Genomic DNA, 24,082 nt, shown 5'->3' on the forward strand with positions numbered 1-24,082 from the left:
TAAATATTTAATAATTTATTCATTCACTTAATTGAATATATTCTACGGATTATTTCTGCAATAATTATTTCAAAGATTCTACATCTTTAAGTATCTCATGTCAAAAAATCTACAGAATCTTATTTACCACCTATCCCAGTACTTCTATAAGTTGTGTGAATTGGGCGATGTTGATGTCTCATAAACCTATACTTCCCAGAATCATCTTGAACCAATCTTTCTCTCAATAATGGTGTTTGTGGCAGTTGACGTTTTTTCGGAGATCCCGTTGGAGTTGCTGTGGCTGATCTTGATCCAAATCTATGCATAGAAACAATATATTTCATAATCAAATATAGTTGTACAATAAAAAATCATCGATTAGTCAATGATTAATTAGAATCACTGTATACTAATGAAATTCCTATCAGGAGTAACTGTTTATCACTCACACTGTCACATCTCCCGTCTCCACCTATTTTCTATTTGTCTTGCCTTGTAAATTTCCAAATTGTTGGAACGACAAATTACTCTTTTATTGACCATATAAATCATAAATGAGCTTTTATTTAATTGCTAAATCATAATTTTTTACATGGTTTGTTACTTTATTTCAGCAAAAGAAAAAATTACGCATGGAAAGAGTTCAAATTTATCGAATAGATTTTATTTCCGATTGTTTATAGCAAGTTCAATTATTTTAAACAATGTACATAAACAAGAAGTACTCTATAACCTTCCCTACAATGCTCTGTACATTTATGCAAAATATAATCACGATCGGAATAACCGTTCTAGAGATTACCCCGAACAACAGGGAGTAACAAAAAATCTGTACCACAGTGAACACAAAATGTAAATGGGATATAGTAAGGAAGTAACAAGTTACGTCACTTTTTTGACTCATCGGTGACGTACCAAGTATATAAAATTTATTTCTTTTGTTATGTACCTAATTGTGACTTCTATGTTACGCAACTTTTACATGACATTGTGACTGTCATATAACGTCACGACTAGGACGGCTATATTATCTCGATGTGACTAAACAATGTTACTTGGAACGAAACGTCACAAGACTCTCATATTATGTTTATGTTATATCTCTGCCGTTATCTCAGTGTGACATAGCATCAATAAAATAAAGAAACATCAGCGTAATGTAACTTACGTTGCATATATGTTATATAGATACTAGAATACATACATCACTTTATGTGAATATTATATTTTGTTCCATAACTTAGCGATGTATCTTATATGTTTATGTACATGCTTATTAGCAATACATAACTTATATTATGATCATATAAAATACACATAATAACATCGGTTTCGTTTTTTAACTTCCGAGTGGGAAGTTATTGTAATGGGTCCGATTTTGCGAATCCTGAATTTTGACATATCTCTACGTTTTAAGGTTCCTAGAGTCAGAATCAAAAAACTGAAAAAAGCTAAATCTTATCATTCTTGCCACTGGAAAGTTAGTCGTGTGGACCATTCGGCTCACACCGAGACCACTGGAGAGCACTGATATTTTTTTTTTTGAAATAATCTAAATATATATTCATTATTAACATAATTATTTGTCTTGTTATCAATATTATTAAATTCAAGAAAAATATTTACCTATGTAGACCAATATTCTTATTTAGATACCAAGTATTAGGATGGCCGAGCGAGTTAAGGCGTAGATTTAAGTTGTATACGTGCGAGCGGTCGTAGATTCGAATCTCATTATACGCGAAAAATTTTAATTAAACTTAATAAGAACAGAAATAAAATGAAACAAGTGTAATTTAATTATATTGGCAACATCAACAGTTAAAAAAAATTTTATTCTCTCATGACTCTGTAAATAATGTACTTTTTATTTTTATATATAATTAATTTATTTATATAATTAATAAAAAAATTTTAAAACAACAAAAAAGTTTGAAATCAAGTGAAGTACCATGTCATCTATAGAATTAAATTTTTTCTTTAATTCTAATGAAAAATATAGGAAAATGCTTCTTTTTTTCAAAAAAATTCAGAATGTTGGATTTATTAAAAATTTACTAGTAGTATGTGCATTGTTAATTGTTAAAAAAAATATTTCCAAGAACAATTATGGTCATTAGAGAATTAATTTTTTTGTGCTATTTTTTGATAATAATATATTTTTTTAATTGTTTTTTAAACAATTTTTTTGATTGTTAACAACTTTTTTACTTCTTATGTTTTTTTTCAGTTACTTCATTATTATTTTTAAGTAGCTGTAGCTTATTGATGTTTCCTAAAAATTTTTTATAAGTACTTATTACTAATTATAAAATATTTTTTCACATTTCTTTCATTCATTTAAAATTTGCAGATATTTATTTTTATTTTTTCATAAAAAAATGCATTTTACGCACTTTTTTCTTCAGCTTTGGCACCTTTTGTGTGTTTATCACCACTCTCGCTACGTAAGCGGTGAAAAGTGAAAAAACGCAATTTGCCAAACTTTGACACTCGATAAACAATAGTAATTATTTTTTTTCAGTAAAAAAAATTTGCACAAATGCTCTCCTCATCATCTTTTATAAGAATCTACAACCAAAAATTTTTTATTTTTATTCTATTATTAATACACGATAGCATAGGGATTAAATTTACGGCTACTCAACTAATAGAAACTTTTTGTTTCTTCACCTATGGAATCAGATTGCATCTTATTGTGCAGTATTTGAACATAAAAATAATTATTAACTGTTATTTTCCCTTTGAAGTCGTCAAAATCTTATATAAACCTTAATCTGATGTCCTATATTGGATTCGGGTTTCTTCAATGGGGAAAGAATACTTAAAAAATACTTTTCTATGAACATACTGTCCAATTAGATACCGTACGATTCTATATATTAAGAAGCAGAAAGTTTCTATAGTTTTTGGATAACTTCAATGGAAAAATTATACTTAAAAACTTTCTAGTGGGAAATTATGGTGATGGGTCCGATTTTGCGAATCCCGAATTTTGAGATATCACGTTTCAAGATCCCCAGAGTCGAATACAATAGTTTTTGAGTGGACCTCCGTGTGTGTGTGTATGATTAGGTTTTCAGAACAATCGATCAAGCTGTTTTTTTGCAGAATCAAAAAACTAGTAAAAAGCTAAATCTTATCATTCTTTCTACTGGGAAGTTAGTCGTGTGGACTTTTCGGGTCGCAACCAGACCACTAGAAGGCTTTAATTTTTTTTATATTCCAGTACTGCTCAAAGACATTATATGTAATAATTGTTACATAATAACCGAACTGACTTATAATTAATACAGTTTTTTTCATTTTTCTTTATAGTTATGCAATGTAACAAAAATATATGTTTATATTGGTCCATATTCAATTTGGGAATCAATGATCAGATTTTTTTTCTGTGGTTATAAGATCTTATAAAAATGTTCAATAGGTTTACCTTTAATTTGATAGGAAATTTCGAGAGAATTATAATCCGATTCAATAACATCTAGTCCTACTGGAAAGTTAAAAAGGAAGGAAAAATATTGAATAGGATTATAAAGTTAGTATTAGATTATTTTTATGGCTATAGAAAAACTAAAAAGGTTTCTATATATCTCTATGAGACAATTGAATGGGATTCAATGGATCTCTATGGAAAATGCACTTTTAATAGGATTCAACAGGAAATTTTCCTATTCAATTTTTATTTACCTATAGGATTGTTTAAGCATATTACATACATATATATAAACATTGTTACGTTATTTTTTTAATAACGTTCCATCGTTAGCTTCAGAAAATTTTTAATGGTCTTCGAGGCTGATAATTGCCAATAAAGTATGTTCTAGTAACAAATTATGAAGAAAATTTAATTATTTTAAATTCACTTGTTAATCATTATTTTAAGGGTAAATATTAAATCATTCAATTTTTTTTTATTTTTATTCAAATTTATAAGTCATAATAGTCATCTAAATGTATTTTTGTGTTGTTATATTAAAAACTCTGGTTTTATTGGCGTTTTGTAGCGTAGGATAGTCAGTTAGGAGTTATTATTGGCTATTTGTTGATTGAGTTATTAGAATTGTAGAATTTATTAATTATTTATTGCAAACCAAGGCTGATGGATTCATTTGTTTATTGGGATTAGCGATTAAAGTCCTAATAACACAAGAAGAAGCTGATTTGAGAATACCAATTGAATTTTTCAACAATACGGACTATTGAAAAAAAAGTTGGGAGGCTGTAGTAAAGTAGAGGACCAAAAGCAACGTACTATCCCGCAGTTTTTCCATGCTAGGAGACGTCCTAGCTCTAAGGTTTGTAGTCATGAGGCTGTTGCCAGTAAAATGGAAGTCGTAGAAAAAGATGAAAGTGTGGAAGAGATTAAAGCTTAAGGATTTGAGAATGCATTTTTGAAGAAGGTCAATTGTGAGCTGAGCTCGTAGACAGTCGAGTGAAAGCCTCGCCTGTGAATGGTTAAGTGTACCAACTGAGCAAGCAGGGATCCACCACACAGAATAAAGACCAGCAATGATTTTCTATCCCAGTAGAAGGAAGTCCAGAACAGCTCGGACTACATTTGTCAAAAGCTAAACATCAAAATCTCTCTACGGAAGGTGTAAGTTATTAAAAAGTAAATGCAATGGGTCAAAAAAATAAATTTGTGGTTAGTTGAAAATATATAGTGGTATAGAAAAAAATCCGTAAGGCTTGGTTCAATCTCGTACTCGTTAAGTTGAGGTTAACTGTGGATTCGATCGGAGAAATTTATGATTTAGTTCAGTTGATTTGATTTGAAATTTGGTTATTATTAAAGATTAAGATATTGCGTTATTGAGTTTAGGACTTTGAGTCATGATTCATCCCGAAATATTTTATTGAAAAAGTACTCTTTAGTTAGTATATGTAAGTGTTGAGAATTAATCAATTCTCAGTTTTGAATTACCGGCTGATAGGAACTTCGGCGGCCATCGTGGCACTGGGTTGATAACCAATCGACCAAATAATCAATATTTCTTAATCTAGTCACTCATTTGACTAATTTCCAGTGTCCATTTTGACTACTGAAGTTCCTGTCGCCATTTTTTTTCTGTTCTCATCTACGTGTACACGCAATTTTAATTCTTATCTAAAAATTATATCCTTCCTGAGTCAATCTTCAGTGCTAGTGTAATTCTGAATCAATAAATACATTCACAAGTTCATTCTATTAGTGAATCAATAATCATTTAAAGACGAGTCACAGTAAATTCGAGTAATTCATTGAATTTATTTTGCATTGCATTGATAGGCAAACGCCACGTGCACAATCATATCTTTTATTGACTTGAGAAGCGTGTTGAGCTCGTGTGGAAGGTCAATAATACCAAACACACCAAGTTAAGCATTTATCAGACATTCAACAAAAATTCAGTAAATCGAAAATTGACATTCAGTTATTTCTAGAGCCATTCAGCCATTTATTCAGTGACGTAACAAATTGTACCGTGTATATTGTTCATTGTTAGTGCAGAAATAAAGATATTAAATTTTTTATGAAACCTGATTTCCCAATTGCTCTGATCCAGCACAATCATCCCTATCTTTAAACGCTCAGGTTATCCAAAGTTGAAATTCTCTCAACACATATATATATGTATATATATGTAAGTAATGAAAATAAAAAGAAATCATTTAAATTTCATAGTAATACTATATTACTGCTATTCTTCTCCTTTACAATAAATCTAATTGTTATAAATAGAAGGAGTAGACTTTTATGCATTCTACATCATTTATAACTTTACTTTTATTAAAAAATATTTCCTTTTGGGAGAGTTCAAATACATTGAATAGATCCCGTTTTTTATTGTTCATAACAAATTCAATTGTTATGATAGAAAAGAGTATTTTCCATTCATTTTACATGGTTTGTAATTAAATTATAGTCAACGAAAAAATTACGCGTTAGGAGAACTAAAATATAATGAATAGACCCTGTTTTCGATTGTTTATAAAAAATTTAATCATTACAGTTAAATATAGTACGTAAATAGTCATATAACACGGTCAATATCATTTTTTAAGTAAAAGAAAAGATCACGCGTGGAAAGAATTTATATATATTGCTTAGATTCCTTTAACTTATATCTCCCTCTCCACTTTTGTTCGCCTCGCCCGATGACATTTATCATAAAGCTCTTATCACGCATTCACTAGCTTAGTCTCCAAGTTAAGCGTGTGTAAAGAAGTTTTACTTGGAAAAAAAACAGAACAAAAGAAGAGAATATTTGGGACTTTGTGTCTTAATATTTTAATTAAATATCGAAGAGCCTGTAATTTTTTTTGTCAGAAGTGTGATGTTACTTTATCCATTTACGGTGGCAAACAATTTTTGATACTGTTGTAATGATAACAATTAGTACGAAGCGGTAGAGTCCGCAAATTTTTTATAATATAACTACTGTCAAAAAAGCGACAATACCAGTTACACTACCTGGTAGCTATGTAACCATAAGCGTAGGGAATTGATCGATGTTCAGGAGGTGAAAGAGAGCGATGTCCAGTAGGACTTTGTGATCTGCCTCTGTATCTAATATAAGAAGATTCCATGGGTGCTGCGCTATAAGATCTGTGGCTTATCATTCCATGTGACTGATCATCCTATGAAAACAATCAGTATGTGTCAATATTTCTTACTTAATATCTTATAATTTATTTTGATGCATTTATTACAGCTTTACCTTTTTGTATGCCATGTAATTAGATGTTGTAATACTATGATCACGGGTAATCATTAGTGCGGCTCTTTTATTGTTCTGAGTCAACATATCTCGACGACTGCAGCGTTCATTGTCTAGAATTCCATATTCCTTCTCAGGTGGTGGACTAGAATAGTGGCTATTTTAACATACAGTAATCTTTATTACTACAAATATAGAAATATTAAATATTGAAAATATATATGGAAAAGTGTGCAATTCTATCGAAATGTTACTACGTATTTATATATACATAAATATATTAATGCACTGTGCTTTAGATGAAATCGATTTTTGAGAAAATCTGACGTGTTGTTTCTTTTAATAAATTTGCACTCTTTATTTTTAATAAAAAAAAACTGGCCTCAGTGTGAGTCGGAACATCTACATTATTATTTTATTAGTGGAAAGCAACAAAATTTTTAAAAATCACTCAATTTTTCAGAGAAAACTTATAAATTTCGGAAATCGGTTAGCACTTATTCAGTTCTTTTACTTGGCATAAAAACGGCTTAACGGATTTTTCTCAAAATCTAATCAGGTTTAAGGTACATATATGTTTATTGCATAAAACTAATTCAATGTCGATGTTGTGACAAATATAAAAAATAGTAACATTTTTTTTGTTGACTATTTTAATATTACTTTATTTAGATCATTTGCATTATCGCATCACAAGACCATAGTTTAATCGACTTATGTCCATGTATGGTCATGAATTTAACCAAGGAAAGTGATAATAAAAATAACAACAGCAATTGTTTTTTACAACGGAAAGCAATAACATATCATGAATTCAGAAAATGAAACGGTAGAATCAACCTCATTCTGTACAATGTATGTTACTTAATAATTGACATGAATACGTTCAATATAATCAAAATTTCATGCATCTATACAATCTTGACAGTTATGCCCAGTTTTTGGTTGTTATGTTAATTGTATCATAGAACGTACTAAATTAAAAAAAAAACAAATTGAAGAAACAATTTATTTTAAATATTGTTAATTTTTGGATGTAAATACTTGGCGTTCAATAATTTTAGGATTTTGTGTAATTTCATCATTGTCATTCTTCACGCTTGGGCCACATTTTCGTACAGCCTGAAAGATTGGGGCTGTCTTAAAATACATTTCTCAATTTTTTGTACATATTGTAATGTGTGAATGTATTTAAATTGTTTCACATAATTATTTAAAATATATTTTAAGAAAAGCTAAAAATGAATAGCAATAAAACTTAAGGATTGAGGTAAACGATTATTACTCAAGTTATTTTTTGAGTTTTCCTTAGATTTCGTTAAAATAGAAAGGATTTCGAAGAATAGTTGAGGAAATCATCTTTTAGATATTTTATTGCTTTTGGAAAACCCACGTGGCGAAAAGCAATAAAATTTTTAAAAAAAGAGTACGTGACGTAAGAAGAGCGTTAGCTGTTCCAAAAAAGAAAAAGACCATGCGGAGGGACTTGTGCGTGCCTGAAGCAAGGGACTTCTAATTATGTCACATTCGACTAAATAAATACGTAAGGTTTGATGCATCAGTCAGTTGTCGAAAAAGTAAGATCGAGATCAGATCGTCGTGGAACATCTCTTGAAATCATAAGTCTTGAGTATTGTATTGATAATACTTAAAAGTTTGTAAATTTTTGTATGAAGTTTATTTGATCATCAAATTATTTTTAAATTGATATTTAAATTAATTCGCGAGAAAAAGTTAATAATTGCGCTGACTGGAACATCGACTAAGGACCAATTAATTGTAATTCATCTCGACCAGAGTAGAAGAAATCATCTGTTGGTAACGTTTAAATTGTTGTTATAACTTTACAATAATTTTCATTCAATAAAATGTTGTTATTGTTTTTATATATCTCACACATTTTTACTTTCTCTATCGAAGATTCCCTCATCCCTGTCTATTGGTCGAAAGGCTAGGACTAAAAAGAGGAACTTAAAGTCTCTAAGATCAAGCATATGGTTTACATATTGACCCCTTTAAACAGTAAAATTACATAACAATATCAAATAAGAAAAATAATTTGATAAAATAGGTCTGAGCACACTTTGTCTGTACTAACACGACGAACTTTCCATTAGTAATTGTTTATAACAAATTTAAATAGTTATAATCAATGTTCGTTGAAAGCATCCAAATCCATGTGATAAACACATTACTTAATCGATAAATACAATTTTTAATTGTTTATAACAAATTCATATTGTAATAAACAATGTGTAATTGTTGAAAGTCATATTTGATTGTGAACAACGATGTCTAATCAGTATCGCCACAATTTTCAAATGGAATTGTTATTGTTTGACTTAAAAGTATTTTGAATAGCTAATCTATTCATTTTTCTATGAGTTATTTTGTTATAAAAAAAAAAATGGCTCGATCGAATTCGTTCGATTTTCTTTCAAGTCTTCTTTATAATAATATCTTTCGAATTAATTTTGGTTGAAGTTGAGATCTTGATTCGTTCTTAAGATATCGAAAACGAAAAAAATGCTGACGTCCGTACATACATACATACATACATACACACATCATTCTAAAAATATGTCAGTATGCTTGCAAATATCTTGAAACGTGGAGATTTGATGAAAATTCAAATTTCACTAATCGACCCAATTTTAATCTTCTTAATGAGAAGTTAATAATATAAAAAAAATCAGGAGCTTCCCATCGTTTAACTAAAACTCTATCTTTTAATTCTAAAGAATTCCAATTAAGTAAATAAAGTTTAAAAGTCGAATCTAAATGAGAAACATCACTAAATTCAGGAATTTTATTTTCTTTTTTGAATTCAATTATTACATTCAAAATACTATCATCATTCTGAAATTCCATCCGATCGGAATTATTAGTAATTTCACAGATAATACGGTGTAATGTCTAAATGTATTTTTAATTATTTCATATAATTATTTAAAATATATTTTAAGAAAAGCTAAAAATGAATAGCGATAAACTTAAGGATTGAGGTTAACGATTATTACTCAAGTTATTTTTTTTGAGTTTTCCGAAGATTTCGTTAAAATAGAAAGGATTTCGAAGAATAGTTGAGGAAGTCATTTTTTAGATATTTTATTGCTTTTGGAAAACCCACGTGGCGAAAAGCAATAAAATTTTTAAAAAAAGAGTACGTGACGTAAGAAGAGCGTTAGCTGTTCCAAAAAAGGAAAAGACCATGCGAAGGGACTTGTGCGTGCCTGAAGCAAGGGACTTCTAATTATGTCACATTCGACCAAATAAATACGTAAGGTTTGATGCATCAGTCAGTTGTCGAAAAAGTAAGATCGAGATCAGATCGTCGTGGAACATCTCTTGAAATCATAAGTCTTGAGTATTGTATTGATAATACTTAAAAGTTTGTAAATTTTTGCATGAAGTTTATTTGATCGTCAAATTATTTTTAAATTGATATTTAAATTAATTCGCGAGAAAAAGTGAATAATTGCGCTGACTGGAACATCGACTGAGGACCAATTAATTGTAATTCATCTCGACCAGAGTAAAAGAAATCATCTGTTGGTAACGTTTAAATTGTTGTTATAATTTTTCAATAATTTTCATTCAATAAAATTTTGTTATTGTTTTTATATAAATCACACATTTTTACTTTCTCTATCGAAGATCCCCTCATCCCTGTCTATTGGTCGAAAGGCTAGGACTAAAAAGAGGAACTTAAAGTCTCTAAGATCAAGCATATGGTTTACATATTGACACCTTTAAAGAACAAAATTACATAACAACGGAAATTATTTTCATTGGAAGAACATTCTTTATTAGCATAAATTTTCAAACATTTTTTGCAATCACATGGACGTCGAGATAAAGCATTAGCATTACCATGACTTCGACCAGGTTTATGCTGAACTTCAAAATTATATTGAAACAAAATTTCTAACCAACGAGCAACTTGATCTTTAGGATTTTTGAAAGAAAGTAACCAGCTAAGAGGTGCATGATCAGTTCTAACTGTGAATCGTTTACCGAGAAGAAAATGACGAAAATGTTCAACCGAAATAACAATAGCTAACAATTATTTTTCAGTAACACAATAATTTTGTTTACGACTATTTGAAGTCTTACTAAAATACGCAATAACCTTGTCTTGATAAAAAATTTCACTATTTTTCTTAATTGGAATTTTCTGAGATAGAACAGCTTCAGTACCAACATTAGAAGCATTTATGTCAAGAATAAATGGAAAATTAGGGTCACGATAACCTTAAATAGGTGTAGTAGTTAAAATTTGTTTCAATTTTTGAAAAGTTTGAAGAGCTATATATTCCAAATAAAATCTTTCTTTTCCTGACTAATAAGATATGAAGGTTGTGCAATAGTAGCAAAATCTTTGATCAATTTCCTATAATACGAGCAAAGTCCAAAAAAACTCCTTAAGTTCACTTTTATTTTTCGAAAGAGGCCAATTAATAATGGCAGAAATCTCTTCGGGACAACTCTTTGAACCTTCACTAGAAACAATATGACCTAAAAAGACATTTTCTTCTTGGAAAAATATGCATTTCTTAGCATAAATTTTAAGTCCTGATTGTAAAAGTCTTTCAAAAACATTTTGAAGATGAATAAAATGTTCATGAAGATTCTTACTAAAGATAATTATATCATTTAAATAAACTAAACAAATTTTGCCGAGGAGACCTTGTAAAACTATATTCATAAGTTTTAGAAAAGTAGCAGGAGCATTACATCAACCAAAAGGAAGAACTATAAATTGCCAAAGTTCACTTCTAATACAAAAAGCTTTCTTCTCACGATCTTCAGGAGCAACTTTAACTTGCCAATATCCTTTCTTGAAATCAATAGTCGAAAACCATTGGGCACCGAGAACCATATTTAAAATATTTTCTTGATGAGGAATTGGAGTAGAATCAACACAAAATCTAATATCATCTCCTTTTTTAGGAACAAGAAGAACAGGACATGCCCAAGGACTATGAGAAGATTCAATTGCATCCTGTTCCTTTATTTCTATAGTGTTAAGGAAGACGACGAGGAACTTGTTTAATAGTAAAAACATTTCTAACATTAATAAAATGTTGTAAAATTTAAAAAATGAAGAATTAACAATCGTTATATCAGCAGCAGTATCAAGTAACGTATAACATTTTTAACCATTACTTTCACCTTTAAGTGTAAGTGAAGGTTGATTCAAGAAATTCTAACCTTTTGACCGTGAAGAGGATTGTAGTTTTGGATTATTTAATCCTGCAATAAACTGTAATCCGGCCATTCGTTCTCTTTTATCACCTGAAATTCTCGGACACGCATATTTTACTAACTTATCCAAATCGTTGGAAAAATCAATTAAACTTTTATTTTTATTTTGTTTTCTAGCATGGAAACGACTGAAATAAGCTTTAGAAAATTGAGCTTCACCGAAACGATTTTCTAAAGATTTCGATAACACACTAAAATTTTTTAAATCATCTATGCTCAAGTTTTCTAAAATTTCTTGAGCTTTGTCCTTCAAACAGGACTTTAAAATTGAAGCTTTAACTTCATTCGACCAATTATGTAATCGAGCGATGGTCTCAAATTGACGTGAATAAGATTCCCACGTCTCTTTCTACTATCATGAGGCTTTCTTCCTTCCGCGTATGCTTCTTTATGCTACTCGTTGAGTCGAAAAAGTATCAAAATCCATGCATGAACACCTCAAATTTTTCTTGACAAACCTAGTGGACTGTAATGACAAGTGGTATGTTGGATGCGAAATGGTTCAGCGAAATAAATGCACGAACCCAATAAAGTATGGTTTTCTGGTTTTGATTAACACAACACTTAACCTATGAGTATAGATAATTAATCACTAATTGTTTGTAAGTTGTCTGTTAATAATTTACAAAGAAATTGTCTAAAAAAAAAAGAATTACTACAATATTCCGACAGAACGTGTCGTGACAGGTACACTATTATCGTCTACAGAGAAAATGTAAATCCTATAGAAGATAACACTTTTAAGAGAAATGCAAACTCACCATTGCATATCAGTGATGAAGAATCGTCATCATCAGATTTAAACCGATCACATGCTGAAGAACCGAAACTGCTAAAAAAAAGAGAAAAGCAAGAAAAATGTGGAATCACTAAAACATTTAACAGAAGGTGAAAAATTAATGATCATTAATGCACGCCAGTATTTCGATGAAGAAAAAATGAATGGACCGAATGATGTGATGCAGGTGATAAGGAGGACTGCAGAATGCCTTCAAATCTCAGAGAGGACCGTTAAGCGTGTCACGAGTGAATGGCGAAAGAACGGTGAAATAAAAAAAACCGAAAAAAGTGGAAGACCATCCATTCCGTGTGATGAGAATTTGCAAAGGTTGATACGGCGAAAAATTCACGAGTTTTATGCAAGGAAAGAGTTTCCAACTACGTTAGCGTTGTATGAAATATTAAAACAAGAAGTGCCGGACCTACCGGAGTTTAAACTTACAACCTTCAGGAAGTTGATGAAAAATTTGAATTTTTCTTATGAAAAACTAGCTAAGAAACCCGTTTGGATGGAAAGCGTGAAAATCGCTGGGTAGCGTGATAAATATTTGCGCGAAATTGAAGGATACCGTAACAAGGGTTACAAAATATTTTATACTGACGAATCGTGGTGTGGAGCAAATCATAGTCGAAAGTATGGATGGACAGAGAGCACCGAGATGAACGCATTTGACACTTACGATTTATATCGTGAGAAAGTCCAAGATGTTTACGGACAACGAGGTGGTTTTATTACACCTTCTGGAGCTGGAAAACGGGTGATCCTGCTGCATATTAGAAATGAAGATGGATTTTTACCAGACGCAATAAAATGTTTTGTTGGCGTAAAGAGATCGAGCGACTACCACGATGAAATGAACGCTCAACACTATCAAGAATGGATGGAAGACGTACTACGCGTGCTCCCCAGTAAATCGGTAATAGTCCTAGGTCAAGCACCTTATCATACAATGCTTGATCCCGAATTTTGTAATCCCACCACACAATGGCGGAAAGAGCAGATAATCCAATGGTTAAAAAAGCGAGAGGTAAAAGTGCCAACATATGCAGAAAATTTTGAAGACAAGTACAAAAATGAACTTCTTAACTTAGCAAAGCCCTATCACTATCCAAGACATTACATGTTAAGTAAAATTGCCAAAGAAATGCGTGGAGACGAAGTAAAAATTTTATGGCTGCCAGTAGCACACTGTGAGTATAATCCAATTGAACTCGTATGGGCATACGTGAAAAATTACGTAGCAAAACGCAACAAAACCTTTAAGGTAAACGATGTACATCAGCTGTGTATAGAGGCGATGACATCCATTCCTCCAACGTTATGGCTGCGGTGCATCCAGCACGCTAAAAAAGAAGAAGAAAAAGCTTGTAAACTGGCGAAAACCATTTCAGAAAGAATGGAATCGATAGTGGAGAACGCAGAAGATGATAGTAAAGATGATGAAACTGACGAAGAGAGTGACAGTGATAGCTAAAGATGAGCAATGGAATAACCGTACGACAATGTATATGCAGCAACCGAAGAGACAATTTTTTTTCAGGTAAAAAAGAAACAGTAAGAAAAATGAGCAAAATATTTGATTAACACCAAACAATAATCACAAAACAACAAGGAAGAAAATAAAAATCACAAAATACCACAAATGATAACATATAAGAATCAACAAATAAAAAGCCCAAACCAATCTCCTTTCCCCTCCTGACGAAAAATGCCTACCTCCTTCACGTGGTTTTCGTCGAGCCACAATTCATTGTTGGCCAAGAGTAGGCAAAAACATCCTTACCGAATTTTAGATATTGATTTCTGGATAGTTACATTGTAAAGTGCTACGAATTGCCCTACGGGTTTGAATATAGTTTTTAACAAATAAAATTAACTCTTTGTTATTAATTATACTATAAACAATTTGCAGATCAATTTTTATTTCTTAATTTCTATACATAAAGGTCTTATAAATATTGAATTTGTGACGCGCGAGTGTTCCGATCTTGGAATTATTTTTTATTGGTCCTTTTAGTTATTTTTTGCCCCGCTGAAAGTTTCTCACGTCCTACGCTTTTTTATCTACACATGTTTTCTTGTTGCACGCACGTAAAATTTTTTCTATCTTTCAATCCTCCTCTGTGTACATATACGCAAAGAATGGGTTTACGACCGTTAAGCCTTAACGTTAATCGGTGACGTAAACACATGTACCATTTTTAAAAAGTCTCATATTTTCGCGAATTCTTTGTGTCCTTACATTTCTAATTGCGGATTATGATGTGATTTTTTTTTCTGCGTCTTTCCGTTTGAATCATTTTATTATCTTGTTTTGTTGTTGAGATAGTGTTTATAAATGTTTCTTTGAATAATTAATTCGGCAATTGAGATAATAGATAAACTACAAAAAAATTTTCAACTCGATTGGACAAATTTTGACCTCATTATGGTCGTTTATATTTTTCCTAAAAAATTTTCTACATTGAAAACGCCCTTTTTCGACTTTCAAAATTAGGTACCGGGTGGACTTATTAACCGATTAAAGTCAAATTTTAGCAGGTAACGTAGAATTGCTCAACCTACATTTTTAATCTGGGTTCAATTTCTCATGGGCATTGTTTTTTCTTTTATGCTCTTCTAAACTGAGGGGCTAATACTTTCCGCACCGATAATAGTACAGATGAGTTCGAGAGGTACTGTAGCGTCAACACTAGCACAGCTTCGCGCTTAAAAACACAAAACTGATTATCCTGGACCACTGGTGCTATGTAGAATGATGATTGTAATTCACGTTTGTTTGTGATACACTAATAGAGAAGACTGATATTAACTTTTATTAAAAAGCGTGAGTTTACTGTAAAATTCTGCGATATTGTTGCGGGTACAATTACAAAGTTGACCGCATGATTTGCCTGGAGCTAATTGACGCTAAAAGTGCTTGGCTGCGTGCTTGTTAGCGTCACTCGGGCCGTAGAGTTATCTGCTAGACCATAAGGGAAATATTCCTCGACGATTGGTCTAGTGGTCCATATTTTATTTCAATTTTTTATTATTATAAAATAAATAAATAAATACTTGTGTAGAACGTCATACAGAATGACATGATCTTCCATTTGAGAACTAAACTGAAAAAAAAATATTTATTTTCGATGACGTGGATTGTCAAGAAAAATTGCTTCGAGACCCGCTAAGAGGGAATCTGTCTACAGCCCAGCCTTAATCGTGGAAAAGATTGTATAAGATGATTTATGGTGGAGTCGCGAGAATTTTCTAAAAAATATAAATAAATAATTGATAATCCCAAGTCGATGGAGCCATTGAATGATGAGCAACTGTTTTATTTTTGAACAAGACAAAGTCATATATGTTAATAATGAGTGTAATTTGATGATGATGAAAAATTTCCCTGATGAAGAATCATCTTATTTAGCAATATGTAAAGATATGTATCCATATGAATATTGTAGTAATTGGAAAATACTTGAAGAAAATTAATTATTTAATGAAAAAAAATTTTTTCTTCTCCAAATGATTGGAAAATAACCGATGAAGATTATGAGCGTGCACTTAAAGTATGTCACTTCAATATTAAAACTTTAGGGGATTATCATGATTTTTATTTGTTTACAGATTTTTCTTTTTTAGCAGATGTATTTGAAAATTTCAGAATAACTTGTATGAGAACTTATAATTCAGATTCTTCATATATAATACTGGAATGGTATTATTTACAGAGGAAGGAATAAGATATGAAGTATTACAATGATATAATAGATGTGCTGAGGCAAATAACGTATTTATAGGCAATGATTATCAATCATATGAAAAAATATCATATTTAATGTATTATGATATAAATAATTTGTACGGGGCAACCATGAATTTTCCATTACCATACAGTTGTTTTCGCAACTACAACAGAAATCGATATTATGACAATAAATGATCATGATTCTTTTGGTTATATACTTGAAGTTGACTCGGAAGATCCTCAAAGTTTATTCAAGAAACATGGAAATCTAACACTTAGCCTTAAGAATTTCTGAACACCTAATTCGAAGCTTTTCAAATTAATAACAACTTTACATGATGAAAAAAATACATTATCCAGTATAGGAATATGAAACTATGTATCGAATTAGGATTAAAAGTAACGAAAATACATAGACAGTTCAAGCAGTGATAGTACTAGGACATGGCAGAGGAAGAATATTTTTTTGTGGCATTCAAGTCATTGATTAATTAATTCATTTTTTTCACCATTTCTTTATTTTTCATTTTAGTTTCTGAATAAATTTTCTTGAGAGACTTAAATTTTGTTTGGTAATCATTCATTCTTTTGAATGAAATTTAAGACAAAACTTCATGTCCCAATACATGAAGTTTTGTCAATATTCAATAAGTCATCATTTAATTGCGCACCCTGGCATACTTTTTGTTGACTGAATACCTTAATTAAAACATTCATGTTGTTTACTAGCTTATTCCTGCGACTTTATTCGCATAGATGCTATTTGACTGGTTAAAGCAGTAATAAACAGAAGGAATTAATACACAAAAATTTTAAACTATGGTACATTTTCAGCTGCTTAGGAAAATCTCTTATTCATTGTAAACAATTGATGTGACATAATTGCGTTACAGAAGAATCGATTGTTTAAGGAAAGTTTTGAGTAATAATTTCGTGTGTATTTATAATAGATACGTATTGTTTATAATTAATGAGAAAAGTTTAAGTTCAAACGTGTTTTTCAGATAAATGGATTGATTTTGAGGAAAAAAAAAATGGAGTGTCTAGTTTCTATATAAATAAAATTATATATCTTCGATACTTTTACATTGACTGTGTAACATTGTTGTCTGTGAAGCGAATTGATTTTTTTTAATTCTGCGTAACGTTGTTTTTTTCCTGCGTACATCAGTCCAACTGAAATAAAAAAACGCAGTTCGGCATAAATTAATTAAATTTCTGAAAATTATGACTATGTTCTGAGATTCCGAAAAATCTTATTAGATTCTCTGAATCTTATATTCATGTAACACGGCTAGTAACTCTCCTTCAGTAGAAGAAAACATTTCCCATTGGCAAAACTTGGGTGTGTTGCCTAGATTCCATTTTTAATTGTTCATATTAAATTCAATTGTTATAAACAAAAAAAGTCTGTGTTCATGCACCTTACATAGACGGTAACTTTTTTTCAGTAAAAGGAAAAATATTGCGTTAGAAGAACTCGTATATATTGCATAGATACTATTTTCAATAGTTTATAACAAATGCAATTGTTATAAACAATTTACATAAGCAAATAGTAGTCTATATTACTTCTGATCCGTGCCACGACTAGAAATATGTTGACAAAATAATCCATGATAAAAACAACTGGACGACAATGAATCTGACCGATAAAGTTACCGAGACAAAATGACTGATGACAATACCTAAGTGAAATGCCATTATTGTAATGATTAGATTAAAAATGTATAGAAAAATAAAGAAAACTTTAATTTGAAATTGTTTCCCCACAGTAATGTATAACATAAAGTCTGTATTTACAAAATAGTATATTTATTTTAATATCTTTTTTTATACATAAGTATCATTATTTGGTTTTAATATAAATAATGTAGTGATTTTGGTAATTCGTAACTAAGAATACTGGACGTAATACTTTCTCAGACGGTCAGAAATGACATTGTAATTGTCAACAATATTAATACGAGTCAGAAGTGATAAAATAGAATAGTCTGTTATAGTGATATCATAGACACCACATCATGTGAATATTGTAATTTCTTACTTTTGCTGTATTCACTCACAATTAGTTTCAAGCGAGCATTAATACCGATGTTAAGTTTTTTTCTTTTACGTTGAATAGGAAGACCTGTATCCAATTGCGTTATTGAAGTCTCAGTCAAACCTTGTTCGCATTTTAACGTGTTAATAAATTTTTCTATACAGGCATGATTAATACGAATATTTGAGATATTGTTCCTGCAAAACTGCGATGAAACAGAATTTTCTTCTAATTGTTGAATTTTTCAATTCTTCCAATCATGAATATTCAATAATTTGTATAAACTTACCTCTCTATTCAGTAATTAATTACTGAATAGTTAAGCTCACGCAACTAAATTGTAAATCTAGTTTCTTCACCGGTAACCAATCAAAACACTCATCACTCGGACCAATTAGGGCTCCACCTCAACAGGTCACTGAACTCACCAAGTGCTCCATAAGCTCATGAATTTCTTGAACTTATTGTTAACTGCGTGGCCTTGCACCTTATTCAATAATTCATTGCAATCATGCTACTATCAGTTTCTCTTTTTTTTATTAATTTTGTAAACTCAAATGAACACATCTTGAACTATGTAAAACTGTGATTACTGTTGCTAATGAATTAATAAAGTTTTTATTTGTTAATTAATCTTATTCAATCTTAGATCAAGTTTCCCGGCATTTCCCTTATCCTTTTTCCCTCATTTGTTAAATATAATTCTTTGTCAGGACGAAATGCTGGACACAAGAAGAAGTCCCAGTATCATTGGTCAACGAACTGACTACTGATGAAGCCGCTTATGAAGCTCATTTTCAAGCAGCGCACTCAAGAGATCCAACAAGTTATTACGTTGCACGCCTGCCACTTATTTCATCACCCTTGCAACTTGGATACTCATTACAAACTGCTCATCATTGTTTACAACATCTCCTACGAAAGTTGAACAAGAACTCAACCTACAAAGAATTGTATTCATCATTTCTCAAGGAATACGAGGCACTTAGTCACATGAAAAAGATTTCAGACCAGTCAGTAGCTAGATCCATTAGTAACAGTGGTATTCCGGATTATCAGTTTAAGGGAAGGCACATGGTACTTTGGCTCCAGGAGGGTTGACGGTTCTCGGAGAAGGGTTATCTAGTCACCTACCAACTTACCAGTCAACTGACAGCACTAAACGCTTATTTTATTTGCCTTACCACAACGTAAATTAATAAGACAGTAAGACTACCTAACTAAGAATAGTATTTAAGTAATCTAGGAAGACTCAATCACGAATTGCACTCAACGACATCCTTCATACTGAATCAAAATCACAGAAGGATATTATGTATGTATTGTCGATTGAGTGATGTGATGTTGATTCGTCGTCATAAATTCACCTTTTCAACTGACATCACTAAAATGTTTCGTCAAATTTTTGTAGATCTACGAAACTGGGACCTAAAATTCATTCTTTGGGATGACGACCACAACAATATAACTCATTATCATTTCACAACGGTCACTTATGGAAGTAGACCGGCTCCATACTTGACTGTCCACATTTCATTACAGTTTGTGAAGGATCAAGAACATAATTACCCTCCAGCGATCAACCTACCCACTCATGATAGATATGTGGACGACGTTTTGAATGTACAGATACTCTAGAAAAGTTGCAAGAAACAGCCGACGGAGTCGCTGGTATCGGCAAGGCGGGCGGTTTTTCACTCGCAAAATGGACTGGCAATCACCGAAGCCTTAACCGATGCGCTCAGACAGAAGCAAAAGAGAAATGAAAAGCTCGTGCATATAACAAAAGCAGCTTGAATGTCTTAGGACTTCATTGATCATGAACATCTGATAAATTTTTCTCCAAACTCAAGCCACCAACGCGAACCCAACAACTCACTAAAAGACTCATCTCAGAGATCACTCAAATTTTTTAATTGTCTTGGTTTTCTCTTACCACTCACAATATGCGCCAAAATATTCACGTAGAAGCTTTGGCACATATAAAATAATTATTGAAGTCTACTAGTTATATAAATCATTTTTCAACTCTCCTTTTTTCAGCTGTAAATAAATTTATTTATTTATTTTATTTTAAGTATTATCACAGAAATTTGTACAGAAATATTGAACAATTTGATCCACTTGCTAAGTTTTGCAATAAATGGATCTTATACATATTGTAAAATGTTTGTCATCTAATGACTATTAGACTAACGACAGTTTGTTAGTTAACGACGATTGCTTAACGATTAGATTGTTTATAGCAACGAGGGGAGAGTTTGTTTATCTCCAGTTTTTGACTGAGACTTGAGTTGACTGCACGAATTCTTTCTTTTAATTAATTGCTGTCAATCTGTAATAAACATTTTTATTTATTTATTAATTTGCCGAAGTTGTTATTGGGTCTTATTTTACATTGGTGTCAGAAAGTGGTTCGTTTCGCGTGGCGTGAATTGTTTTGTTGGTGATTTTTCAAAGAATATTTTAAAAATCATGCCAAAGAGTCCAAGTCGGAGACAAACTCGAGTTGGAAGGAGAACTCAATATGCCGATTGTGTCGAAGACGGTACTAATGGAGGACTTCTAGCTTTAGAGATGAGATTAAATCGTTTGGAAGAAAGACTAAATCGAGATCAGATTCGTTTGGAGGAACGTTTCGAGGAAGGTCGAAGAGAGACTCAAAATTTATTTAGAGAGATAAGAAATTTAATTTGGAAATTCATAATTTAGAAAATAATTCTAATAATTTGGTTGAATTGGTCTCAACTTCTTCAGTTAATAATAGTTCTTTAGCTTTTGCAAAACCCGGAAAATTTTATGGTTCTCAGACGTGGGAATCTTATTCCCGTCAATTTGACACAATCGCTCGTCTGCATAAGTGGACAAATGAAGTTGAAGCATCGATTTTAGTGTCCTGTTTGAAGGACAAAGCTCAAGTCATTTTAGAAAATTTCAGTTTAGAAGATTTAGGGAATTTTGATAAATTGAAGAAAATTTTGGAAGATCGTTTTGGTGAAACTCAATTTTCTCGAGCTTATTTTAGTCGTTTTCAGGCTAGAAAACAGTCTGAAAATGAAAATTTAACAGACTTTTCAAACGATGTGGATAGGCTTGTCAAATTTGCGTATCCTTCGGTCTCTTTTGAAGAGAGAGATAGAATTGCTGGTTTGCAATTCATTTCTAGATTAGAAAAATTAAAGTTACAATTTTCTCTTCGTTCAGAGAGAATTAAGTCTCTTCAATTAGCAACTCAGAGAGCTTTAGAGCTTGAGTCGATTGAAGATTTGACCTTTGGAGGTCAGAATAAAAATAAATTTAATAATAAGAAAAATAATAATTTGAGTTAAAAAAAATCATAATTTCAATAAAAATAATAATTTTAGAAATAATTTTAAAAAAGATGATAAAATTAATTCATTCAAAGGAAATTTTAGGTCAAATTCCCAAAATTAAAATTCTTCGCAAATTTTCCAATGTTGGAATTGTGGTGAAAAAGGACATTCTAAGAAGAATTGTCAAGATTTCCAATATTAAGGTTAATTAGAGGTTGTTTTTGCTGAAATTGAAGAAGAATGTATTCTAGGATTAGATTTCTTAATCAAGTCTGGTTTATTTACGGATTTCGAAGATCTTCTTGATAAAAAATTCTCAGAAAGTAATAAAGTTGTTTCAATTAATAAAATTAATTCTTCTTTGAATAAACTTTTAGAATTTGTTTTAGATTTGTTTGAAAGATCTTTAAAATTCTTGGAAGTCAATGATAAATTTCGTTTTGAAGAACTTTTATTGAAGAATATGGATATTTGTGCGAAAAATTCTTTTGATTTAGGAAAGTGCAAAATTTTACAACATAAAATCAATGTTGGAAATGAACTTCCTATTAAACAGGCTCCTCGTCGTATTCCTTTACATTATAGGGATAAAGTTGATTCAGTTATGGAGGAAATGAAACAACAGAATGCAATACAACCTTGTAATGTTCTTTGGGCTTCTCCTGTTGTTCTTGTTCCAAAAAAAGGTGATGGAATTAGATTTAGTATTGACTATCGTAAATTAAACGATGTCACAGTTAAGGATTCAACTCCAATTCCTCATCAAGAAGACATATTGAATATGGTTCTTGGTGCTCAATGGTTTTTTACCGTTGATTTAAAAAGTGGATATTAACAAGTTGAAGTTGCTCCGGAGGATAGATCTAAAACTGCTTTTTGTATTTGGAATAAGGTTTGTCAATTTAAGGTTCTTCCTTTTGGTTTGTGTAATGCTCCTGCTACTTTCGTTAAACTTATGAACATAGTTTTAGAAGGTCTTCTCGGTAAAATTTGTTTAGTTTATTTGAATGATATTATTATTTTCAGTAAAAGTCTAAATGAACATTTTATTCATCTTCAAAATGTTTTTAAAAGACTTTTTACAAGCTTCTCTTAAGATAAATCCTAAGAAATGTATATTTTTCCAAAAAGAAGTTATTTTCCTTGGACATGTAGTTTCTGGTGAAGGACTGGAAAGTTCTCCGGATAAAATTTCTGCTATTATTAATTGGCTTGTTCCTAAAAATAAATTTGAGCATAGAAGTTTTCTAGGTCTTTGTTCTTATGATAGGAAGTTCGTCAAAGATTTTGCTACTATTGCAAAACCTTTATATCTTATTAGTCAGGAAAGAAAGATTTTATTTGGGATGATTTAGCTTTTTAAACGTTTTAAAAATTGAAACAAATTTTGAATTCTACTCCAATTTTGGGTTATCCTGATCCAAATTATCTTCCAATTCTTGGTACTGATGCTTCGAATGTTGGCATTGGTGCTGTGTTATCTCAGAAGATTCCAGTTAATGGGAATGGTGAGACTGTTCATGAAGAAAACATTATTGCTAACTTTAGCAAAACTTTCAATAATCGTAAACGTAACTACTGTGATACTAGGAAAGAATTATTAGCTGTTGTTATTTCTGTTGAACATTTTCGTCATTTTTTTCTCGGTAAGAGGTTCACTATTAGACTTGATCATGCCTCTCTCACTTGGTAACTTTCTTTCAAAAATCCTCAAGATCAAGTAGCTCGTTGGTTTGAAATCTTATTCCAATATGATTTCGAAGTTTAACATAGACCTGGTCATAAACATGGCAATGCTGATGGTCTTTCTCGGCGTCCATGTGATTGTAAAAAATGTATCAAAATAGATTCTGATGAAAAATGAGATAGTAGGCATATTTTCCGTGTCATTTGTGAAATTAATAATGATTCTGATTGGATCAAATTTCAAAATGATGATAACATTTTGAGTTTAATTATTAAATTCAAATCGGAAAATAAAGTTCCCGAGTTTAATGATGTATCACATTCGGATTCTACTTTTAAAATTTATTTACTTTATTGAAATTCTTTAGAATTGAAAAATGGTATTTTAGTTAAACGTTGGGAAGCTCTAAATCTTTCTCATATTATTTTTCAGGTTGTCATTCCTCGAGCTAAAGTGAATGAAATAATTCATGAGGCTCATAATTCTCCTTCTGGTGGTCATTTTGGTATTAATGAAACGATTTCAAAAATTCGTCAACGATTTTTCTGGGCAACTCTTAAGCAATGTTG

At 31.0% G+C, this 24,082-nt stretch overlaps 1 protein-coding gene across 11 annotated transcripts in view; it reads right to left on the minus strand.

Moving 5' to 3' along the window:
* Positions 1-24,082, minus strand: part of Rim (Rab3 interacting molecule) — a 244,107-nt gene that overhangs the window by 130,413 nt on the left and 89,612 nt on the right. For 9 of the 11 annotated variants that reach the window (XM_035091932.1, XM_035091936.1, XM_035091933.1 and 6 more), the window contains 3 exons: positions 6,687-6,843; positions 6,440-6,606; positions 128-300 (listed from right to left, as the gene is read on the minus strand). In XM_035091932.1, the coding sequence (XP_034947823.1) occupies positions 128-300; positions 6,440-6,606; positions 6,687-6,843 (497 nt within the window). The remainder of the gene's footprint in view (positions 1-127; positions 301-6,439; positions 6,607-6,686; positions 6,844-24,082) is intronic. The other 2 variants (XM_035091929.1, XM_035091934.1) reach the window with 2 other exon arrangements.

The sequence above is a fragment of the Chelonus insularis genome, unplaced genomic scaffold (assembly GCF_013357705.1).
Source record: "Chelonus insularis isolate UGA/USDA-ARS -01 unplaced genomic scaffold, ASM1335770v1 contig_8_pilon, whole genome shotgun sequence".
In the NCBI taxonomy this organism is placed as follows: domain Eukaryota; kingdom Metazoa; phylum Arthropoda; class Insecta; order Hymenoptera; family Braconidae; genus Chelonus; species Chelonus insularis.